This window comes from Macrotis lagotis, chromosome 4, assembly GCF_037893015.1.
Source record: "Macrotis lagotis isolate mMagLag1 chromosome 4, bilby.v1.9.chrom.fasta, whole genome shotgun sequence".
NCBI classification, from domain to species: Eukaryota; Metazoa; Chordata; class Mammalia; order Peramelemorphia; family Peramelidae; genus Macrotis; species Macrotis lagotis.
Genome location: NC_133661.1, coordinates 29,961,487 through 29,984,167, shown reverse-complemented (window position 1 = coordinate 29,984,167; position 22,681 = coordinate 29,961,487). Strand labels below are relative to the sequence as shown.

Genomic DNA, 22,681 nt, shown 5'->3' with positions numbered 1-22,681 from the left:
TACAAGGCTTTAACAATAAAGCTTCATTCAGTTTAGAAAAAAAAATGGCTGTTAAATTCAGTGAAAACATATCTTTAAATCTATTTGCATTTGGAATCAGCTAGAAGTAAGTTGCCCCTTGACTTTTATTTCCCTTTTGGATTAACCTAATCACTTCTTTGTAGTATCCCTTTCTAGAAGGCTTAGGAATCATAAAAACACATGATCCAAATCTTTATATCCTCACAATAAGAAAAAGCCTTTCACCCTACAATTGTAATATACATTACCTATGTATACATACACATATATAAATGTTTATATGTATATATAGGTAGAGAAGATTCCAAAAAGTTTGTGTGTACCTGAAGAAGAGAGCCATGAAAACCGGCATCAAACTTCTGATCTCTGTGAGCCTGGGACCTGAGATGTTTTTTTTACCTCTTTTTTCCCCCAGCCTGACTGGTTTTCCTGAAATCTCCCCCATCCTAAAAAAAACCCTATCCTTTTTTGCCCTCTAAGTCCCTGCCTTTTGAATGACATTATGCTCTTATCTCAGGGCAATCTGGAGAGGCTTCAAAGTTGGGTCCATAGAATCATCAAGCAAAGATGAGTAGTTCTTGCTGGTTCTATACCATATGTGAACAAGCTTTGAGGAATATTCTATTGAAATAAGCATAGACTTCCCAACTATTATTTCAAACTGGAGGTAGATCCAAAAATACTCAAGGATCAAAGAAAGCAAGAAGGAAGTCTGAACTTTTAGTCTAATGTGAAGTCCTTCATTGTATGTGATGAATCTGGAATAGAAACCAATTAGTTGATAATAAGCAAAACTTTATTTAATGAAGAAACAGTCCGTCATATTTTCTAAATTGCCTTAAAATGATCAGTTTGTGCTGAACATAGATCTGAAGGGTTTTTTTTAATTACTAAGCTGCTGCTCCTTGATTACTTGAAAAGCAAAGTTCTCAAACAAAATAAAACCAACCAGCAAAACCTCAAAAAAGCATGTCTAGAAAACAGCAACAAGCAGAGTTGTTAATGACATGGTCTACTAGGGTACGTACAGTGCCCCCTGAACTTTTCGGAGAGGGACCAGTAGCGTCTCGTAGGTACAATTTGCCCTAAGGTGGCGTTAGCTCCGAATTCTACAGAACACCCAACATGCACAATGTGAAATTAACAAGTAAAGGAACCAGAATTATTTCATTTTTTTCAGCAACATAGGCAAAATATACAGTACAAAGGTATTTTAATCATTTCAGGATATTCACGTATCCTTTAATCTCCCTTGAGATTTTAATATCCAAAATACATGAGAAAATTATTTTGTTCTAGTTTCTTCCCAAGGAGGCATGCCATATTTGGGAACCTTCTGGGAACTGGGAGTGTTTTTGAGTGGAGTGGGCTCAAGACAGAAAGGAAACAATAACCAAATTTCACTTTTTGGCGGGGGGTGAAGCAAGTAATTGTGACTGTTTTCAGGACTAGAACTCAAATGATGGATTAAAAGCGCATTGTTTTGTCAGACCTGATATATATAAAATACATTTGCAATGGTTAAATTCAGACTGGGAAGCATCTGAAAATAATGGAAAATATTTTGAGAAGAGTCCAAGCCATGAGGACACACTGTCATTCTCAGTGTCAAATCTCAGATTTCAACATGGAGGTCACTTGGTGAGAAATCACAACCAAGCTTCTTCATGACTGTGTCCTAAAATAGTGTATGGAATTATCCTGCACTACAGCAGAAAAGAAACCATTTGGGTCTGCATTTGGTCTTCCTATGGAAACTCAATCAAATCCACAGCCAGTAGCCAGGGGTCCCAAAAAACGGGAGGCAGAGTTAGACAAATGTAGTGTCTTGTTGTTAAACAAGTTTCCTTGGCTTATCTGGAAAAACAGAAATTTGTAAGAAAAGGGTAGGACATTTTTGAAGAGGGCTTTTTTTTTCTTCAAATAATTTATTGGTTATGACTTTACAAATAGAAGTTTCACCTTTATAGTTTATCTTGCCTAGAAAAAGATTAACAAAAGAAAAAAAATGGTGGGGCAGGAAAAGACATTTGAATTTTAAAAATCACCTCTATCTGCATTTTAAGATTTTGATGATTTTTCTTTTAAACGTAACCATTTTGAGGGTTTCTACTGTGACACACTTGCTTTACCACTTTGCAGTGCTAGGGGGCTGGGAGGAGGCAACAAATATTGGGAAAATTCAAGCACAGGAGTCTCTGAGATGCTAGATGTCTCGGGTTGGGGATTATCAGCCACATAATTCAGTGTCTTAGCACTTTTCTAGTTCATTGAAGTGTTTTTCATGGGGTTAATTACTTGACAGAGACTCTGGGGATGGAAAAATATGGAACATTAAACTTGACACTTTAAGCCATCATAATCTCCACTGTCAATGGAAGGCCATTCAGAAAACAGGAGAAAATTTATCTTCGAAATCAGTGTTTATCAATGAGGTGCTTTTTGGTATTTGAGATACACAAATTTGACTTACAACTTCTCAGGAATACACATGTTGGGTCAAGGAGAGATATAGCTGAATTAAAGTTATCTCCAACCTTCTGTAGGGGTCAATACTTTGTCCTTACACTGCTTAAAATAGCCAAATTCAACCCCTCTTTAGCAGCCAGGGCACCTGACTAATTTGTCACAATAGTAACTATGGGGAAATTGCCAAGAATTAGCTCTTCTGGCTGGGAGTCTTCTGGATCAGTGTAAAATAACCTTGTCCTTCAGAGTTACATATTCACCTTGCCATGCCTGTACAGAACTAACCAATTTTTGAAGGGATTCAAAAACCACTCTGTTTCACTGATATTGCCATTATTTATTTTTGCAAGGCAATGGGGTTAAAGAGACTTGCCCAAGGTCATACAGGTAATTATTAAATGTCTGAGGCTGCATTTGAACCCAGGTCCTCCTGACTCCAGGGCCAGTGCTCTATCCACTGCGCCTTATCTCCATTATTTTTTAATTTAAATGAGCCAACCCAACTTGCAAATTCCATTTTTAGGTTCTGTCCCCCCCCACCACCACTGGTAGACTATGTAGAGCAGATTTTACCTTTTAGCCAAAGCCATCTTCACAGAGAATGATGCTTTCTCATCTCTGTGCAATTCTAGACTTGGGTTTAAGTTTCAAGTGACAAAAACCTGGCTTGCCCTTTAACTATTGCAGAGATAATTTGACCAGCATGAACCATGCAGTTATTAATCTACTATGTCTAATACTTAACATTTGTGTAATTGCTTGAATATGACTCATTTTTGAAAACTTTTTTTGAATATTTGCAAATTCCAATTCTGCTCATTTTCACAAAGTAACCTTTAGATCTTGAAACCAGTTATTTTCTGCAAAGAAAAATGCAGATTTGAAGCATGAAAATATTTTTCACTTCCATTTTATTAACTTGTTCAAATTTTAAATTGAGTAAATGATAAAACAGAAAGGTTTTTTTGGTTGGTCAGCTACAGTGATCTGATGGCCAAATGTAGATCCTTTCCCAGAGTAGTTTTAATGCCTACTGCCTTCTTCATGCTGATGGTAAGATTTTGCTTCAATTAGCACAATTCTCAGAGGACTAAATGAAAAGAATTTCTGATTCTTGCCATTTCAAGGCCAACAGTTCTTTCTCAGAAGAAAGTGGACTTTATTGACACATTAACAAAAACTGCCCATCTCTTCTGCTCCAGCACCTAGTGTACTCATTGGTGTGACTAGACAGATGTAAGGGGCACAGCCATTTTCAACATACTTTTTTTTTAAAGATACAATATTAACAACTTTATTGGGCTGCTGAGGCAGGGGTGTGGGGGGTTGTCAGCTGGAAAGCTCTAAGACAAATCTTTAGTGGCTCCCTGGTGCACAGAGCACAATGGGAATCAGGAAGTCTCATTTTCATGAGTTCAAATCCAGCCTCAGACATTTACTGGCTGGGTGACCCTGGGCAAGTCACTTAACTCTGCTTCAGTTCCTTATCTGTAAAATGAACTAGAGAAGGAAATGGCAAACCTTTCTAGTATCTCTGCCAAGAAAAGCCCACATGGGGAGTAAATCAGACTGGACTTCATTCACCTTTTCTCAAGGACAATGGAATTAGCTTTTCTGACATGTTGAACCACTTGAAATGAGAGAGAAGGATAATTAAGAGTGAAAAGTTGAACTCAGCTGGGTCCTCAACCAAGGCATCAGTCCTATTCTAGGACCACCCTCCTAAAAGATCTGAAACTGTCTGGCTTCCAGGACTCCAGGGCCACACTGAGGAGAGAGCTGTCAGCCCACAAGGCCCCACTACCAGCGGGTATTGCTTTCCTGATCCATTCTTTCCTCTGCCCCACCCCTTCATGCAGGCCAGGACCACGTACTTGATTTAGAGTCCTTGGATTACTTACATCTGGCAGAACTTGAAGAGGAGTTATGAGAAACAGGAATGGTTTAGGGAGGATTCCCAGGCAGCACAAGTCTATTTATTTGGCAACCACTGCTGGACAAAATCTCTTCTCTTACCTTACCTGAAATTTTCCTTTCAAATTGTTATACTTTCCTGCTAATGAGAGACTTGTTCATGTGAAGCAAGCATCCTCTCTTAATGAGGCCAGAGCCTCTCTCTGAGAGGTGCAGTCTTAGTAGTTTTATAAGACTGCTGGCTTTCTAAGATTTGGAAGCTGGAGAGATAAGGAAGGTAGAGAGAAAATGGATTTGGGATGTTGGGGCATAAGGAGGGGATCAGAGAAAGAGGGGAATGCTCTGCAGTGAGGATAGAAGAGGATTTTTTAAAAGGGAGGTGAGCTGGCACCAAATCCAAACTGCATTTAGAAACTCTGCCAAGGATCATCCCTCTGACCAGGGAAGGGAGAGTAAATTTCGCTTTTCTGCTTTTTCTATCACAAAGCTTCTTGCTACCAGGACTCAAAATTCAAGTTAGTCCTCTGAGTGCTATATCACAGAACTCAGTGTTCTCAAACTCAACTGACTTTTTAAAAAAGTTTACATAACTATTATTAATCCAAATATTGTTTTTCTTCACAAAAACATTTATGTAAGATATGGGTAGCATCTTCAAAAGGCTTTGTAATATGCCTGAAGTAACCCTGGACTGTGAGTTTGAGATTAACCAGGCTGGTTGGGGATTCTAACTACTACTTTAACATGATTTCTGGGGAGAAATGCATTTTGTATTAAAAAAACAACTGACTTATAATACTGGAATACCATCCATTTGTAAATTAGGGATTTTCCTTATCGATCGATTGTCCCATATTGCTAAATGGCATCATCATCATCTTTGACTTGGATACTAGCTTGAGGAAGTATGATTGATTCTTGGACTTGCTATGTATTCTGATTTAGAAAACAATATAATACTATATTTGAACAGAGATAATTTGGCATATTTCCAGACAGTCTATGAATGGTTTGTCTAGAACTCTTGCCTCCTCTCCTTTCTGCTTTTTGGTCATTTCCCTTATCATTAAGTAACTACAAAAGGATAGACAGAGGCAGAGAGGGGAAATAGCACTCCTATCAATACTGTAGTCTTAGCAGAGCCTAGAAAAAAAAATCAAAGAGGTCTTAACTATTTGCTAAAATGAGATTTGAGGGTTACTCTTGAATTTTAGTTACTTATATTCTCCCCACTTCTGATTTTGATGCCTAAACAAGAATTGGTTACAGAAAGGGTCTTTGCTGTATTACAGAAGAATATGTGGTATTTTTCCTCAAAAGGCCAGTTTGGCTACTCAGTCTCTTTCAGATTCTGTGCCATTTCATAAAAACAAAACTGACATCCTACAAAGTCAAGTTCAACTTCACCAGTATTCACTGTTATTTAGCAATCACCGAATATGATAATAAGGCAGAGGATACTGGACTGCAGTAATCCCAGCATTGCAGCCCTGGGGTCCTGATTCTCTATCTCACTCTACTGAAGCAGAGTTAGAAATACCGTACCTGATATGTATGCAGGGGCTTCATAAAGGTTTCTCAATTCAAACTTCTTGGCTCAGGGTTATAAAGTGGTTTTCTAGGGGCCTAATTTTAAGTATCAGAATGATTTGCATGGAATTTAAGTTTCCCCTTCCCCATTCTCCAGAGAGAATTTTTATATGAACTTTTTTTTACAGACTCTCAAACTCATAGTTTTATACATTGGGAAATGAATTCATTCTTTCCACACCCAAATCTCAAAATTGAGGAAGGGATTTTCAGGTTGGAGAACATAAGGTATCAGAATGCCGTCCCTAGTGGTTTAAAAAAAAAAAAAAGATTCCTTAATGATGGGCTTTATGCAAGAGCTGGTGTTGGTGAGGCTGAAAAGAGAGAAATCTAAAAATGCTCCTTTCCCCCAAGTAGTTTCCACTCTACTAGTCTGAATTGTATCTTAGCTCACTCATAGACACTAATAAGTAAATTGTGACATGTAAGAAAACCTGAGTTCTGAGAGAGTCAAATGTGAAATCCAAGAATTTCCCAGCTTTGGAGTTTTGTAGGATTTAGGAAAAAAGGGATGTGTGAGAGGCCAGTGAAATAACAGAGGGGAGGGTCAGAACAGGGCTGCATAGATGGGGATCCAGACAGTCATTGTCTCCTCTTATTAAAAATATTTCAAAACTTATTCTATTGAATATTTTTTCCTAACAAAACATTTTCAATTTTGCTATAGAAATTAATGAGGAAATAGGATTCCTTTGGTGGAAATTGGCTTTGTTGTCCATTTTGCTTCAGGGCACATGTTCCACAGAGTATAACTATCTGTATCACAAAATATTTGCTCTGAATAACTCAAGTGAAACCTTTACTCCTTAGTGAAAGAAAACCTAGCATCTCACGTCCATTTCCAAAGTGATTTTTAGGGTCAGAAAAGGTCTAAATTGAACTCCCTAAGAATCTCTTTTGACTCAAGTACAGATTTTAGCAGCAGGGAAATCACCACTGCTTGTGCCTGGAGGAATGACAGTCCTTTGAGTGGCAAGGTCAGCTGCTGAGGGCAAGAAGCATGCCCTATTCATCTCTGTGCCTTCCATGGGGCTCTTCCCATACTAAGAGCTCAACAAACCAACAGTTTCCCCCCAGGTTCCCTGGATCCCTAGTCTTCTGAGGGAAGCTTGGGGAAAGGAGACTAAAGACTTTCCCTGAAGCCAAGGAGCTGGGAAGCAACACTGACCTGGGGGCAGAGTTTGAACTCATGAGTGAAAATTAGAAATGCTAGTTCCCTTTCTTCTCACTTTTGACTTTAGCATAATTATTTATGCTTAGATGCCACCTTTTTAGCCCAGGATCTTAAAACAGTTAAAAATGTAAAATGGCTGTTTTCCCTAACAGCCCACTGCCCTGGTGAAGATATTTAAACCAGGAATTTTTCATAACTTCCTCAACTTAATTTTATATTTTCTTCATTGGATTACATGTTTTAAGGCTTTTGATGAGTTCTTTATTTTCTGATTTCTCTATGAGCTAAGTTGTTGCCCTAATATGAGATGACCACCTCCCATTTTAGAAATAGTAATGTATGTTAGTAGCTCTTTAGATGATGTTGGAGATTTCTCAGTCTTTCTCCTTAGTTCCTCTTCAGCTAGTTCAAACAATATACTGCTGTACTAGTTCTACAGGGGTGTAATAAATAAGGAATAAATTGGTTATGACATAGGTTGGAAAATCAGTGCTTGGTGAATATAATTTGGTAGTCAAACTTAAAAATAGAAAAAAAAAATGAAGCAGATAGTATGATAGGCATCAAGGCCAGCAACAAAGTGGTCTGTGCATCACCTGATGTTAATATACCTCAGTGTATATTTTGTATGCCTGTAAGAAACATATCACTCATTCTTGGCCACTTATTGTGTAGGTCAGTTTGTTCAAGATGAAAAAGAAGACCTTTCTTCTTTACATACATAGGTTCTATGTTACCCCTTTATAATGCTATAACCAAGTGGATTTGATGAGCTCTCTTCAAATGACAACTATCGGCAAGACTGGAGAGAGTAGGTTGTGATCTCTTAGCCTTTCCCTCCTCCTGAATTTGGCGAGGTAGCCCTATTCTATGGGCTCTAGGGTGTGTACTTTCTAAGCTCAAGCTTCTTCTTGCCTCTGAGAATATTTTGTGTAGCACTACGCATCTCTAACATAGCATAGGATGGACAGAGCGGTAGCTTTGGCCCAGAGTGGTGGCAAACTACTGGGTGACATTTTGACTTTAATTATCCTGTATCTCCTCCTTTCCCTTTTGTCACTCCCTTTCTTCCTCTGCTGTGACTGGGAGATTTCCCCAGTCTGTTTGCTCAGTGTTCCTTGCAACAAGTCCAGCTGTGTGATAACTTACTAAAAACGAGTTGCTTGGAAACTTCCCAGGTCTTGGCTTATTTCTTCTTGTTGCTGACAGTGGGCTTCTTTTCTCTTAACAGTCAGTCCTTCGCCTCCACAGCAGGAGTCCTGAGGTTTTTAAAGTTCTTCACTTTCCACCATACTCTGAGAAGAGCACGAAAACACCATCGTACTTTCCATAGACGAGAAGGCCGAAAAGATATCGAGTCCTTTGCTGGTGAGAGATCCATAGCGGCTGCCACTGGGCCGCACTGACATGGGCTGTGGAATCTGCTGGTGCCACTGGGCTAGAAAATCAGTAATAGAACACGTTAGGCTCAATTGCGTTCAAGCTGGTCTAGAAGATAGGAAGGAGGAATGAATGAGAAATCAGGAAAAGAAGATTCTAGTCAGAGGCTCGGAAGATATCATGATTCTTACACTGTAGACGAGGCGGCTTGGGCTGCCAAAATCAAGATAAGATATTTTCCCTAATTCTATGATTCTAATGCAAAAAGACAGCAACAGGCTATTAAAAAAAAAAGACAAGACTGCTATGATTAAAGGGATACTGGAAGCATGCAGAAAAATCTCTCCCTTCTATGTTGATACCTATGGCACCAGTAACTTATTTTGTGTCTACAATTAAGGAAAAAGGATAGAGTAATCTCTGGGTCAAGAGGGCAGTAGATGCAGTTCAAAGTCCTAGTGCAAAGACCAGCATCTCTTACAATTGGAGGCTGCCCCTAGACAACTTGTATAAACAATGAAAGCCTGAACTGGTTATTTCATTGTATTGTGGTGACTGAGCTGTATTTTGGAAGGAGAAAAAAGCAGAGCCAGTTGAAACATCAAGGGTAGAGCATACTAACTGCTGGGAGTCAGTTTCCTTGAACAGTCCTTGTAGTCCTCTACCAGGCTTCCCATTATCCAGAGAAAAGTCTTGAGAATTAGGCTGGGCCATAAGGTGGCTTCAAGTAGTAAGGCAAAGAATAAACCAAAGGACTGGATTGTGATAACTTTTGTGCTTGTTATCTTCTGATAACTCCTCTATTTACTTAGAGGTATCAGTGTCAGAGGTCTGGGGATCCTCATAGTCAAGAGGTCTTAGGATCTTGTCACCTTTGGGCCAAGGGATTGAGTTTCTAAGATGAAAATGCATAGGTCCCCAAAGGTAGGCCTACATATGCATTCAGCCATTAAAACATCCTTAAGAATTAGTGTATCAGACTTCTTTGAAAAATAAAAAGGAGAGTATACAGGCTCAAGACACAAGTTGGGAAAACACTGATGAGGAAGAGTCAGGAAAGGTCTGTAGAATGTTCTCCTACTGCCTAGGAAGAGCAGGCTTACTCAAGACTCTATAGCTTGGTGGCTCTGAGCAAAGTACCAAGAGACTAGATTTCAAAAGGAAAGACAGACAAGGAAAGGGAGGTGTGTGTTGAGTAGTGGGCCAAGACTTACAATTTTGCTTTAGTGTTTTACTCTAGGGCTGGATATATTCAAAAATCCCAAAAGCAAAATCCTGATGTAGTCCCAAAGTGAAGGCTAAAACAGTTTGGGAGGATCTAATATCAGGGTGGTGTCAAGCTTAAGGGACATTTTGAGGTCTCCAGCAAAAGGATCTGTGAGTTACCCTCTTATCACATATGATCTCTAAATTTGATACCACTTTTCTCTGGATTGTATGTACTGGTGGGATGGTATATCACATACTTATGGGGGGAATGCTTTATACCAAATGATCTTACCACCTGAGTAAATGCCCCTTTCTAAAAACTAATTAATCCTGGATAACTAATTTACACGAACCAGTTATCATGTAAGAAGCACATTGCTTGGAGCTTATGAGCTTCAGCTTTAGATAAACCATTTTCGACCGCTCAAAGGTTTTATATCAAAGAGGGTACTGAGGTCACATCCTGGGGACAAAACTTATCAATGGAAGTGTGGAATGAAAGGATTTGAAGAGTCTATATGTATTAGACAAAATAATTAGTATCAAGGTAACAGAGTCAGCACCAGTAATTTCTGTTTCTATCACAAAATCTCTATAATTTAGTGCTCACTTATAAAAGAAAGCATTCTTCTTTGGCCAGTAGATGGCGTCTGTCTAACAGTTACAAAGCTCTTGCTAGTGGGGGGGCGGGGAGAGGAGGGAAATCTTGTTGGCTTCTAAAAGCCGATGACTAAAGCTATATTGTGGAGTTCCCTCTTGGTGTTTTACTAAGGAATGTTAGATGGTGTTTAGCAAAATTGACTGACTGGAGCTTTATTTCACTGCCAATAATTTATTGGTACTTGTAGATAATTTGTGGGTACCAAGCAAGAGAATATTCCTACTGATGAGATCCTGGGTTCTTGAAGGACTGCAGATAATTCACAAATCAGATAATCATCCTCCTGTGCTTTTCTGAAATAACTGACTGACTCAATCACTCTTCAATTCAAGTTCTCCGGGATGCAGAAACTCCATAAAAGCAAAGAGGCTTTGGTAGCTAGGGTGAAATCACTTGAGAAAAATCTCTTGTAAAATGCACCAACCTCATCTGACCATCCCTCCTCCCTTCCTCCCAGCAACGAGGGGCTAAGTGACCAAAAGCAATGCATTCCTTTGCGGCCCTACCGTAGATGTCCAGTCTTGCAGTACACGACACGATGCCAGCTTCATTCTTAGCAGACAATGTGTACCATCCAGCATCTGCTTTTTTGGCGGGCTGGATGAGGAGGCAGACATAACCTGTTGTGTCTTGGTGCATGCTGGAAAAAGAAAAACAAAGCCTTTCACCTGGAGATCCTGCTGTGGCTTCGAGCAGAGGGTTTAGGGGGACCTCTGGCACGATCCCATTTGGGTCTCCCTGATTCTTATGAAGGTGAAATTAGATGAGGACAGTATGAAGTCAGGAAATTCAAAGTCCAGTCCCTGACCTATACTAGATGTGCTTCCATGGACGAATTGTCAAGCTTTTCAATACTATAAGTATTAAATTACAAATCTGTGGGTAGTGGCGGCTAGGTGGCACAGTGGATAAAGCACCGGCCCTGGAGTCAGGAGTACCTGGGTTCAAATCCGGTCTTAGACACTTAATAATTACCTGTGTGGCCTTAGGCAAGCCACTTAACCCCATTTGTGCCTTGCAAAAACTAAAAAAAAAAAAAAAAAAAAAAAAAAACCACACACAAATCTGTGGGTAGAAGAAGTTTCCACATTGGTAATTTACCCCATCCTGATGCAACCACATGTTTTCCCTACCACCAAAAATAGTTTTAAAAATCAGATTTAGATAAACTTCAATGGCACCCTTAAAGAAGAGGTCACAAGTAGTGGCAAAGAATTGGAAATCAAGGGGATGTCCGTCAAGTGGGAATGGCTGAACGAGTTATGATATATAAATGTGATGGAGCACTATTGTTCTATAAGAAATCACGAGTGGCAGGACTTTCAGAAAAGCCTGGAAAGACTTGCATGAACTGATGCTAAGTGAAGTGAGCAAAGCCAGGAGAACACTGTACACATTAACAGCAACACTGCGAGATGATCAACTCTGATGGACAAGGTTCCTCTCAGTGATTCAGTCATCAAGGACAATCCTGAGAGACCTGTCATGGAAAATGCCATCCATATCCAGAGAAAAAACTATGGAGTCTGACTGTTGATATCCCCTTCCATTGTTTCTTAAGTTTAACTGTTTCTTAACTCCTCCAGGTTGTACCCTTTTGTAACTTCTTTTTTTATTTTTTTTTTCTGATTGCATGCAGAGATAGTTTTCAGCAAACTTCTGAGTTCCACATTTTTCTACCACCCTCTCCATGGTAGCAAACACTCATATATAATCATGTTTAACATTTTTCTGTATTCATGATGTGAAAGAAGTATTAGGACTAGGGGGAAAACCACGATAAAGAAGTTTTTAAAGATGAACCTAGTCACTTCTGTTTCCCACCCTTTCCAGCTTTGATCCCCTTTTCTGGGTTTGCTTCGGCTCCTTTAGCTTACCCTAAGCTACTGGACTGAGGCAGCTACTTTTTGTCCTTGCAGCCACAGCTCCTCATACCCAGTAGGTAATTACATGCTTGCTGAATGAATGGCACCTGGCCACTGGGAGTTTATCCCATATCCTAGTGTTGAACATAACCTTTCCTTGAGGACAAAGACTGTTTCATTTCCATCAGTTTCCCCCCAAGAAGGGGAGGGGAACTCAGCTGATCTCCTCAGCCTTCAAAAATACTTAATACTTCTGGTATGTGGCTTCCCTGTCCCCCTCCCCAGTTCTCCCCTTGAGGAAGGCACTTCCCTATCTGGCTTTCACAGAATGTCCTTGTATTCAGATCATCCTACACTAACTTCCTGAAGAGTTAGGTGTCTGGGTTCTAGAATTTCTGTCTTTGTCCTTTCTTGCTTCCTCTTCTCTAAGCTGTTTGGCTTTTTTGGAAAAATGTATTCATTAGCTGGTGGTTGAGTTTGGCTTGGCTCCTTCACTGGCCAAAACCCCATTGATGGATACCATATCTTTCTTCTTTTGGAATTTGTCTGTATTCTGCCAGCTCCTCCTAAGGGCCTGAAGCACACTCCTTGTCTCTGTACCAAAGCTCCTTCATTTTCCTTGGCAGGGTCTGCCCACCAAAGCTGCTTCCTGACTGAAGGGGACATCAAACTCATGGGTTGGACTTTCCTAGCTCAGGTGACTAGCTCCACTCACTGGCTTCAAACTCATTTCACTCAGGTGCCACTTTGCAAGAAAGAGGTTGAGTCTTTGGACAATTTCTATTATGAGAAGAAAAGGGTCATTTTCTCATGGCATGGTATGTATAGAAAAGCTGACCACATGCAACTCCTTTAACAACAGTTGGTCAAGGCCTTCCCATCTTAGAAGTCAGGCAAAATCTCGTCCTTTAAGTGGCATCCCCCAGCAGGGAAGACTTCCCATAGAAGGGGGAAGAAGAAGGGGAGAAGCTCATCATCATACCGAAGGAAAGCCCAACCTTTCCTATAAACAGTGATTTGGGTCACATAATTTTCTCCAACAAAACCACATTTTAGTTTTGGAGTCAGAAAGATTAAGAAGGGCAAAGACATATCCATTTATATGGACTTTTTCTAACCTTGTTTACTCTTCTTTCCTAAAGCACACATCAGGTCTTTTCCAGTTCTCTTTAGTTTTACTAAGAAAACCAATTCTGTTTTCATCTTGTGCAATTTTAAGATGGCAAAATTTGAAAATGTCTTAAAAGCTGTTTGTTTGTTTCTAAGGGTCAAATTCTGCCATTCTGAAGAAAATGCTTTTTGGTAAATTCTTGTCTGTACATTCCCACCTGAGTTCTGGACCTCTGAGAAGGAGTTTTATTGCTTTCCTGCCCTTTGTGGCTATGGGCTAGAAGAGTCAGGAAAGAAACTTTGGAGACCAGGAAACACATTTGCATGCATGTATGTATTAATTAACTCATCATAACCATTTACATAGTATTTATTACATGCAAGAGGCACAAACAAACCACTAGGATAGGGACATTTGCCTCAGAGAACTAACTACTCAGCAAGCTTCCAATGAGTAGAAGGAAGAACATAGATTTAGACTCTTTAAAAAAAATTCTGCATTTTATCCTGTTCACTGTCTACCAAAGTTCCTGGAGATTTTATTGATCATTTACCAACTGCAAAGAAAGGTTTTCATAGGACATTTTAAAATATAGGCTACGAATGAAAGTGGCTGGCATTGTTAAACATATCATATACATAGGATTTAATCATTTAAGGTTGTGGGTATGAGACAAACAATTGACAAATGACAATTAAAAGCAAGTTTGTTCATGTTTAGGCCAGGTACACTGTCCCCTTGTACAAAATGAATCCTTATTTTGGACTCTGTACAGTTGAAAAAAGATGTCTAAAGAATCATTGTATACTATGACTCCAGGAAGATTCATCACTCTTTACCAAAAAGAGGCATCTCAGAGAAATTCAATTTCTTACTAAAAGTTGCTGATCAATGAAGAAGCTTAGAGACTTGGAGTTCATAGTTTTGGAAGGGCCAGCAGTTACACAGATGCTCCAAGAAGTTTGTGAAAAGGAGATTCCAGTCTTTCTGCCTTCTTCTTTCCCACAAGGATGCATGGTACAATTATAGTCTGACAGCAACTTCCCCAATTACATTTTCCCAGAATATTGGTAGACAGGTCAATTATTTGGTAATTTTGTCACTTGATCAGGTTATCAGTGAATTTTTAAAACTAGTTAATATTAAAGATGCTTGACCAAACCATGTGTTTTGGTAGAACTTAAAGTTGAGAAGCAGCAATGTTCTTACTTCATAGTCAAAAAGGAATGTGGTTATGTTGAAATTAAGTGTTCTTAAAATCTTTAATAAATGTGCCTTCAAAAGTCATTTACATATTGTTTCTATCATACCGACAAGTTATTTCATTAAAATTTAAAAGTTGCATAAAGCTGCATCCACACCTCCCAAAAGATGGGTCTAGTTTTCTTCTCTGTTCAATGGGGGATTGGACCAAATAAGTGCTAAAATCACTTTCAGTCCTCAATCCTTGATATTTGAAGTCCTAATGTCCTCTGGACATCCTATTAGGTAGGGCCAAGTCAAGTGGGGAAAAATGAGAATTACAGGTACTATATTTATCTGAAGTTACAAACTCTTAACGGGACATTTATCAGTTTCCCACCTAGAGTCTAAGGCTCCTGCAGCAGAACCATAACACTCTAAATAGTAGCAGTAAGGATTTTATCTCAAAGGCAACCAAATGAATGCGATTTGTATCAGAGAATCATTTACAGCAACTAGTCAAAATGCGCTCACACTGAAGGCAAGACCAACCTCGTCAGCCTCAGAAGTCATTGGGATCTACCTGATTCTTTCTCTGGTGAAAGGGATGGTCTCATTGTCTTTCTTCCAGAAGAATACAGGGGGTGGCATGCCCACCACCCGGCACTCCAGGCGAACAGGATGGCCTTCTGGCACGCCACTGTTTTGTAATTTCTCTAGGAACACGGGTGCTTTCTTCACTTCTTTGGCTAAACAAGAAAAGTAGTGTTATGTTCTGACAAATGAGTACCTTTTGTCTTTCTTTTAAGTCTTGGATGCATGCAAATTCCTCTCTATCCATTCCCCGAGCACTTTGTACATCTATAATAAGAAATTCTTGCCTTGATATACATTAAAATAGTTAAAAAATAAAGAATAAAAAATTATGACTCTAACTCAACTGACTGGAGTTATTACACATTATATACAAGAGGTATTTATTGATTCCCTCTACCACATGGAAGGTAGCCCTGGTCCCTTCCCTCACTGAGCATCTTCATGAATCTTTATGATTTTATTTGGGGGTTTCTTGGCAGAGATCCTGGAGTTGTTTGCCATTTCCTTCTCCAGTTCATTTTGCAGATGAAGAAATTGAGGCACACGGTGAAGTGACTTGCCCAGATTCACAAAGCTAGTAAGTATCTGAGATCAGATCTGAACTCAGGAAATGAGTCTTCCTAATTCTAGACCTAGCGCTCTATATTCACTGAGCCCCCAGCTGCCCATTTCTTTTATTATTCAACATCAAATTTTGAGAAAGCATATCTACCCAAAGCAAAGTTGTCACTTTTCATTTGAACTTATTTTCTGAGAGAGTTTCTTATTTCTTTGTTTCCTGAATGAAAGTTCTTAGTAAGGTAGACCAGTTCCCTGGTTAGGCAGCTGTCCCTTTAACCAAGCAGCCCAAGACTACATGCAGAGGGAGTGTTTCTCAAAGCAAGCTTTAAGTGTCTGGGTCCCCTCTTTCCAACTGCTAGTTTCTAAGAGGACATCAAATGGAAAAAAGAAGAGATGAGCTTGAACCCCAAAACTCTTCTCTTCTCCCAGTGATGTCATTCCCTAGAGTTGTGGTTCTCAAAATGTGTTCCCTGGATGTCTGGCACTCCTCCAAACCTTTTCAGGCAGGTCAGTAAAATTAAAACTATTTTCATGATGCAGATATGCAAATTCAATAATCTACTATTAAGCTAGATTTAGTTTGCAATGAAAACAATGCCACTTCTCATTAAATGTTTTGTTTTGGAAAATACTGTTACTTTCAATAAAGGGATATTTATGTTAATATAATAGTTTTGTAATTTCTGAATTAATATTTTAAAAATGTACTCATTTTAGATTCTAATACAATCCACATTAACACAAGGTCTTTGATATCTTGATAGTTTTTCAAAACATAAAAAGTTAATGAGGCCAAAAATTTAAGAACTGCTCTTTTAGAGAAAGAAGGAAAATTCCTGGGCTTGGCAGTAAGGAAGTGTCAATGCTCAATCTGCCTATGCTACTGATCTGAGCTCCTACTGGACTTCACTGAGACTCACTTTGGTGAGTCTGAAGCAGGGTAAATGACAGTCCCTTCCCACTCATCTCAAAAACAGTAAGGTTTCATTTCACCCATTCCACATCTATTTGATTAATACCAATTCTATGCAAGGCTCTAGATACTAGGCTTTTAGCTCACTTCCTGAGACATAAGAATAGAGTGGGGAATATAACTTTCACCACTGGGTTTGTGTAGAGTTAAAGAGTGGCTGAACTTGGGCCTCATGGGGCAGAGGTCAACAGGATTCTGCTAGAGTCTCATATCTAAAGCATTAGCCCTGGTGAATAACCTGAAAATGAAATGAATCAACTCAGGGACAAAGCTTACCTACTACTGTGAGCTCTAGACTGAATGAATTCTGTCCTGTTTTGTTGGTAGCAACACATGTGTAGGTCCCGGCATCCTTCTGGGTAAGAGGGTCAATAAACAGAGAGTGGACTCCAGTCTCTCTAATCAGCATCTTGTGAGTGCTGTCTGGCAGTACTGGTTGGCCATTGAGTAACCACATCAGTTCTGGGGGTGGTAAGCCACTCACCTAATAAACAATGAGTCAACTGAGGTTAATGACAAATTAAGGACAGATGACAAACTAATTTATCGGGTGGCTCAATGACTTAATCCTTACTGAGCACAAAACAGTGAAGACAAACCTTTGAGCTACAGAATAGTGGGGAAGGCATTACCCAGGGTCCTCCTGGCCTTGTGACACTAAGGAATGAGAGGCAGCTGTCATTAGCTGTATTCCTCTCTTCTAACAGTAGCTCTGATTAAATGAATCAAAAATTCATTTTTTTCCTCAAAAATTTGTTCAAATATTACCTAGAAGTCATTACATGAACTTGCCTAATAATAATTTCAGCTATTTAGTAGTAATTTTCTTCTTCTTCACAGCTAGCATTTACACAGTGTTTCACAAATATCTCATTTGATCTTCATACCAACCCTAAGTCATAGGGGCTATTATTTTTCTCATGAGTAAATGACTGAAGTTGGTTTTAAACTACTAGTTCCACGATCTATCCAATGCCCTGCCTAGCTTCAGTTCAATTACTTGAATTCATTTTTCATAGAACCATGGAATTTCTGATATCTATTCTAGTCCAACTGCCCCATTTTAAGACGAGGAAATGGGCCCAGAAAAGGGAAGTAATTTACCTAAAGTGACAGTGCTAGGATCCCTCATCACCAAGATCCTACTAGATTCTTTCTTTTGCTCTTTTTAAAATTTTAGCTTCATTTCAAATATTTTAAAATTTAATAAGCATTTTTCTCCTTCCTCCATTTAAAAAGAAAAATAAAAGAAATGCTTTAAATATGCAGGGTCAAGCAAAACAAATTTCCTTCAAATGTGTACATCTCAATCTGCAACTGATACTCCTCAACTCCCAATCAGGAGTTTCATCATTAGTCCCTAAAATTGTAGTCAATCATTCATGAATCAGAGTTCCTAACTCTGGTAGTAGTAGTTGGTCAATTTTATTTGTTATTTATTATTTCAATGTTGTTACTGTATAAATTGTTCTCTTAATTCTCTTCAGTTCAGTTAGATCAGATCAATCTTCCTAGGTTTCTCTGAAAGCATCCCTTTCATCATTTCTTATAGTACATTAGTATCCCATTACATTCATGTACTGAAACTGGGCCACTTCCTAATAGGTGGATATCTTAGTTTCAGGATGGAGTGACTATGAAAAGCGCTACTAGCAATATTTTTGCATGTTGCGTCCTTTTCTCCTTTTTTTTGATCTCTGTGGGGTTCTTGGCACTGCTTCTCTATTACATCATGTTGCTTCCCACTCTGTGTTTGGAAGGAGGGAACTAGAAATTGGGAAGGTCAAGTGAGGTTCATTTGGAAGATGATATTTAAAGGAAGAGAGAAGAAAAGATGAAGCAGAAGGAAGGAGGGAGGGAGAGAAGGGAAGTGGGTGTAGTGTGAATTGGGAGAAGAGAAAAGTCTAGTACAGATGGATAATGGACCAAGAGAAGAGTAATATCCAATGGAGCTAGAAAGGAAGGATGAGGTCAGTTTATGTAAGAATTTAGAAGAATGTTTAGAGGTCACAGGAAACCAGTAGAATTATTTGAGTCACATAGTCAGATCTGGGCTTAAGGAAAATGACTGACAAGTATAACATGTATATAATGATTTGAAGTGATAAGGTATTTGAGGCAGGGAGACCAGTTCACAGTCTTGAATGCCTGAACTAAGATGGCAGCTATGCCTGTGGAGAGAAGGGTTAAGATATAAGAGCTGTTGTGAAGGTAGGAATGGCAAGATTTGAGGCAAATCCTTGGAGATTTACTGCAAGGGAGGATCATAAGGCCTAGATCACAAACCTGAGAAATTGGAAGACTGGTGTTAGCCATCTGGAGTTTGACAGAGATACAAGAGGGGGAGACCCAGGCTAAATAAGTAGACTGGGAATCATTGTGCTTCTATATGCTCAGTAACAGTCTGGAAGTCACAATCTTCAAAATGATGAAAATTCAACCTGTGGGAGTTGATGAGGTTGCCAAGAGAAAGCATATTAAAAGAGAAGAAAAGAGGGACGGTGATAGAACCTTGACAAACACCACAGCCAGGGAATGTGATGTGGCTGATGATCCACCAAAGGGGTCAAAAGGTAGACTGTTTAATTCTGTCAAAGACACTTTTCATTTATCAGTATAAAAATGTCTGAGAGGCATTTACTAATTTTGACATCTTAAGAAACTCACTTTCAGGTCACTTGACAATGTTGATGTCATTTTTTTCAAAAGTAGATCTCAGAATAAATTGTCATTATGAGTTTAGTAGAACATTTTCATATGGTAAGAATTTATAAAAGACAAATCTTCTATAAGTCTTTGCAGAAAAGAAAAAAATGGTACCTCTCTCCTTACTGGAAAGTAAATATGATTAGATCCAAGAAGAGGAACATGCAGCTTACCTTACAGTCCAGTCTACAGAGCCGTCCCTCATGAGCAACCATGTCACCAGGAGCCTGAAGGAAATGAGGTCTGAAAAATCGTTCTTGTAAGGGTTCCTTCTCTCCTTCTTGCATCCGGATTCTCCCCCTGCAATACAACACAGTTGTGTATAAAGTATTTTATATAAACTCCAGTTTTGTTATCATTGCTTCTATCATATCATATTTTTGATGGCATTCAGCCTGTGGACAAGTTACTATTTTGCTCCTATTCTTTTATATTTAATGCTGTGTATACTATTGAAAAGACCAATAAACTGGCTACCTTTCCTTACTAAATTAGGTAAGAGGGTAGGAGCTTATCCTTTGTGGGCTTGCTGAAGAGCATCTTTGGGATAGTGCCCACGCAGATAGGATGATGGGGATGACAAGCATCTTTTTGGTTCCTACATTGTTTTGATTTCTTCCACGGGATCTTATTCTGAAAGCTTTTCAATCCATGAAGCCTAAAGATTTTGAGTATCTGTTATAGGAGTATCTATGAAAAACACTGTTCTTAAATTTTTATGGATTAATAATACAATCAGGTGTTTATAGTTTTGTCCATAATACTCTAGTTCCAGGATTGTATATTTGTTGAATTCTTAAGACTATTTTAATATCTGCATTGTAGAATAAAGACTGTTGTATGAGCTTATGAAAGATAATGAGACCATGTCATGCCTTGCTAAATTTTCATGAAGTGCCACATTCTTCCAACCTGCACAGTTTCTTCTCATTCCTTCCATAATCAGCATTTATCAATAGGTTTAGTCTCCCTAAGGACAACCCATCTGTAAGTTTTGGCGCTGATAACTAATTCCAAATTGCCATCACAAACCTCTAAGTTTGTATTTCTAAATAGCTATATGAACAAGACATCTGTTGGATGCTTCTTAGCTGACATACTGGGTGATCTGCTATATGAGTTAGCCATGGGGTGCTTTTGATTTCACTCTTGTAGCCTACCTACTTCATTGGCTCCAGGTGGAAGTTGACCACTTGTGACAGATTCAGTAGTATGTATTAATTGTTAGTCTTTACTCTTGTTTAGTTAAATGAAGTATGTTCCAAAATCATTTCAATAAGTTTGAAAACTACTTATCATGTGTTCCGAAAATTTTTATCAATCCTCTTCCTTTTTTAGCTACCAGCATCATTATACTTTATTAATATTATTTTCAGTGTTCAGGCATAAAAAAATAACTTTCCAACTCATTCTAATAGATTTTTAACTGGCTCATAGTTCATTCCTGTTTGCAGATGACATTGTGATCATTGCATTGAGTCCTAAAACACTATAGAGTCCCTGCAATGAAACCTATAGGCACTCAAAAAAGATTATCGACTTAGAGATCAACTGGATGAAGCATGCATGTTTTCCAACATATAACATGCAGGTTTTCCAAAAGAAAATAGAAAAATACATATTAGGCATGAGCATATTGCTGCCCATGCCACCAGTGGTAGCATGTGGGAGAAATGTGGCAGAAACTATGCTGGAAAAGGTGAACTAGTCATGTAGTAAGAGGGAGAAACAAGAGTTGAATGAGCTCCACTATTTGTGAAACATCAAAGACTTGGAAGAAAGCCTTCCATGGGTGGAGATAGCCTTTACAGAGGTCCTATGGAAAGACAGAGATGAGAAAGGCCAAGTATGAGGCCATATTGTGCGTGTGTCTGTGTGTGTGTGTGTGTGTGTGTGTGTGTGTGTGTGTGTGTGTGTGTCTGTGTGTGTATAGTGCACATATTACTGTAGGATCAGCCCAGGGAAGTTTGAAGACCCCTTCCCAGGAGGTTAGCCACCAAGGGACAAAGAATGCTCTATGGTCTGAGTTGGTGAAAGGAGGACCCAAGTATGGAGGCACACCAGGGGGCTCAGAGGGAATATATTCCTGTGCTGGATCATAAACAAGTGAGAGAAAACCTGATATGGGGTTAGGATCCCAGACAAAGTGCTAAGTGTGTCTCCAGTGATGCAATAGGATGATCTTAAGAGATCTGTCACTAGATAAAACCAGCCTCTGGCTCTGTTTCTCTGAAGTCATTCTGGATTAAATGCCATTGCTCTCTTAGCTTTGGATTTCAACACCTGTACTTGTTCAAAATAAATAAATCAGCATTCAATCCAAATCTCAAAATGAGAGCCAAAGGAGAAACCCTGTTTACTACCTGGGAATGTACTTTCTAGGCCTGGAGTGTAACAGAATTAGCTAAGCCTATAAATGACAATAGATCATTTTAAAAAACAAAATGGTTCACAAACTTAAAATGGAGAGGACAAACCAATAGTAACAGCTGTACTGTTTTTTACAGTTATAGTTGCAAGGGGAGTAAAATGAACTATGTGGAATATATGAAATGTGGGTCACTATTTTTGTTTCTCTGATAAGTCATATTATTTCACTCTGTGTCAGCAACTGTGGAATGTTTGGCTATAACTTTGTGGTACCACAGACTCTGCAGGAAGCCGGGCTCTAGACCAGGGGCGAGGAATGCCTGGCCTGAGGGTCATATAAGACCCATGATATCATTTAGTCTGATGCTGTCATGGAAACTACAGATGGGACTTGAAATTAAATAAATCTAGGAGCTTTTAAGGAGTGATCTAATGTTTGACCAAATATCACAGTTTAATTTTAAAATGGATAATTTTGTATGGGCTGAGAATGATATTACAAATATGCATAAATGCATAAATAAAAGGTTTTCTTGGCAGAAAAAAATGGTTCCCCATCGGTTTCCCCAACCCTGCTCGAGCCTTTTGACTTGAATCATATTCATAAAAAGAGGTGAAGTTCTTGCTCTTCTCAAGCAAAACATAGTGGCACTGGATATTACGTCTGAGTTCCTATAATCAGTCATAAAAATGTTTCATTGTTTCTTATTCTGAAGATGAGTCAGCTAAATATTTTATATATATATATACATACATATATATACACATACATACATATATGTATACATATATACATATATATATATATATTTATATATATATATATATATATGCCATGTATATATTACTTAGTGCTGCAAAAGCTTTGGAGCACCCCTCTAAAAATAAAGATGCTTAA

General features: G+C 38.8%; 1 protein-coding gene across 1 annotated transcript in view; it reads right to left on the bottom strand.

Moving 5' to 3' along the window:
• Positions 1-316: 316 nt before the first annotated feature.
• MYPN (myopalladin) overlaps positions 317-22,681 on the bottom strand; it is a 120,310-nt gene continuing 97,945 nt past the window's right edge. The window contains 5 exon segments of the mRNA XM_074232368.1: positions 317-8,606; positions 10,925-11,058; positions 15,160-15,325; positions 16,984-17,191; positions 19,587-19,713. Coding sequence (XP_074088469.1) covers positions 8,437-8,606; positions 10,925-11,058; positions 15,160-15,325; positions 16,984-17,191; positions 19,587-19,713 — 805 coding nt within the window. The 3' untranslated portion in view covers positions 317-8,436.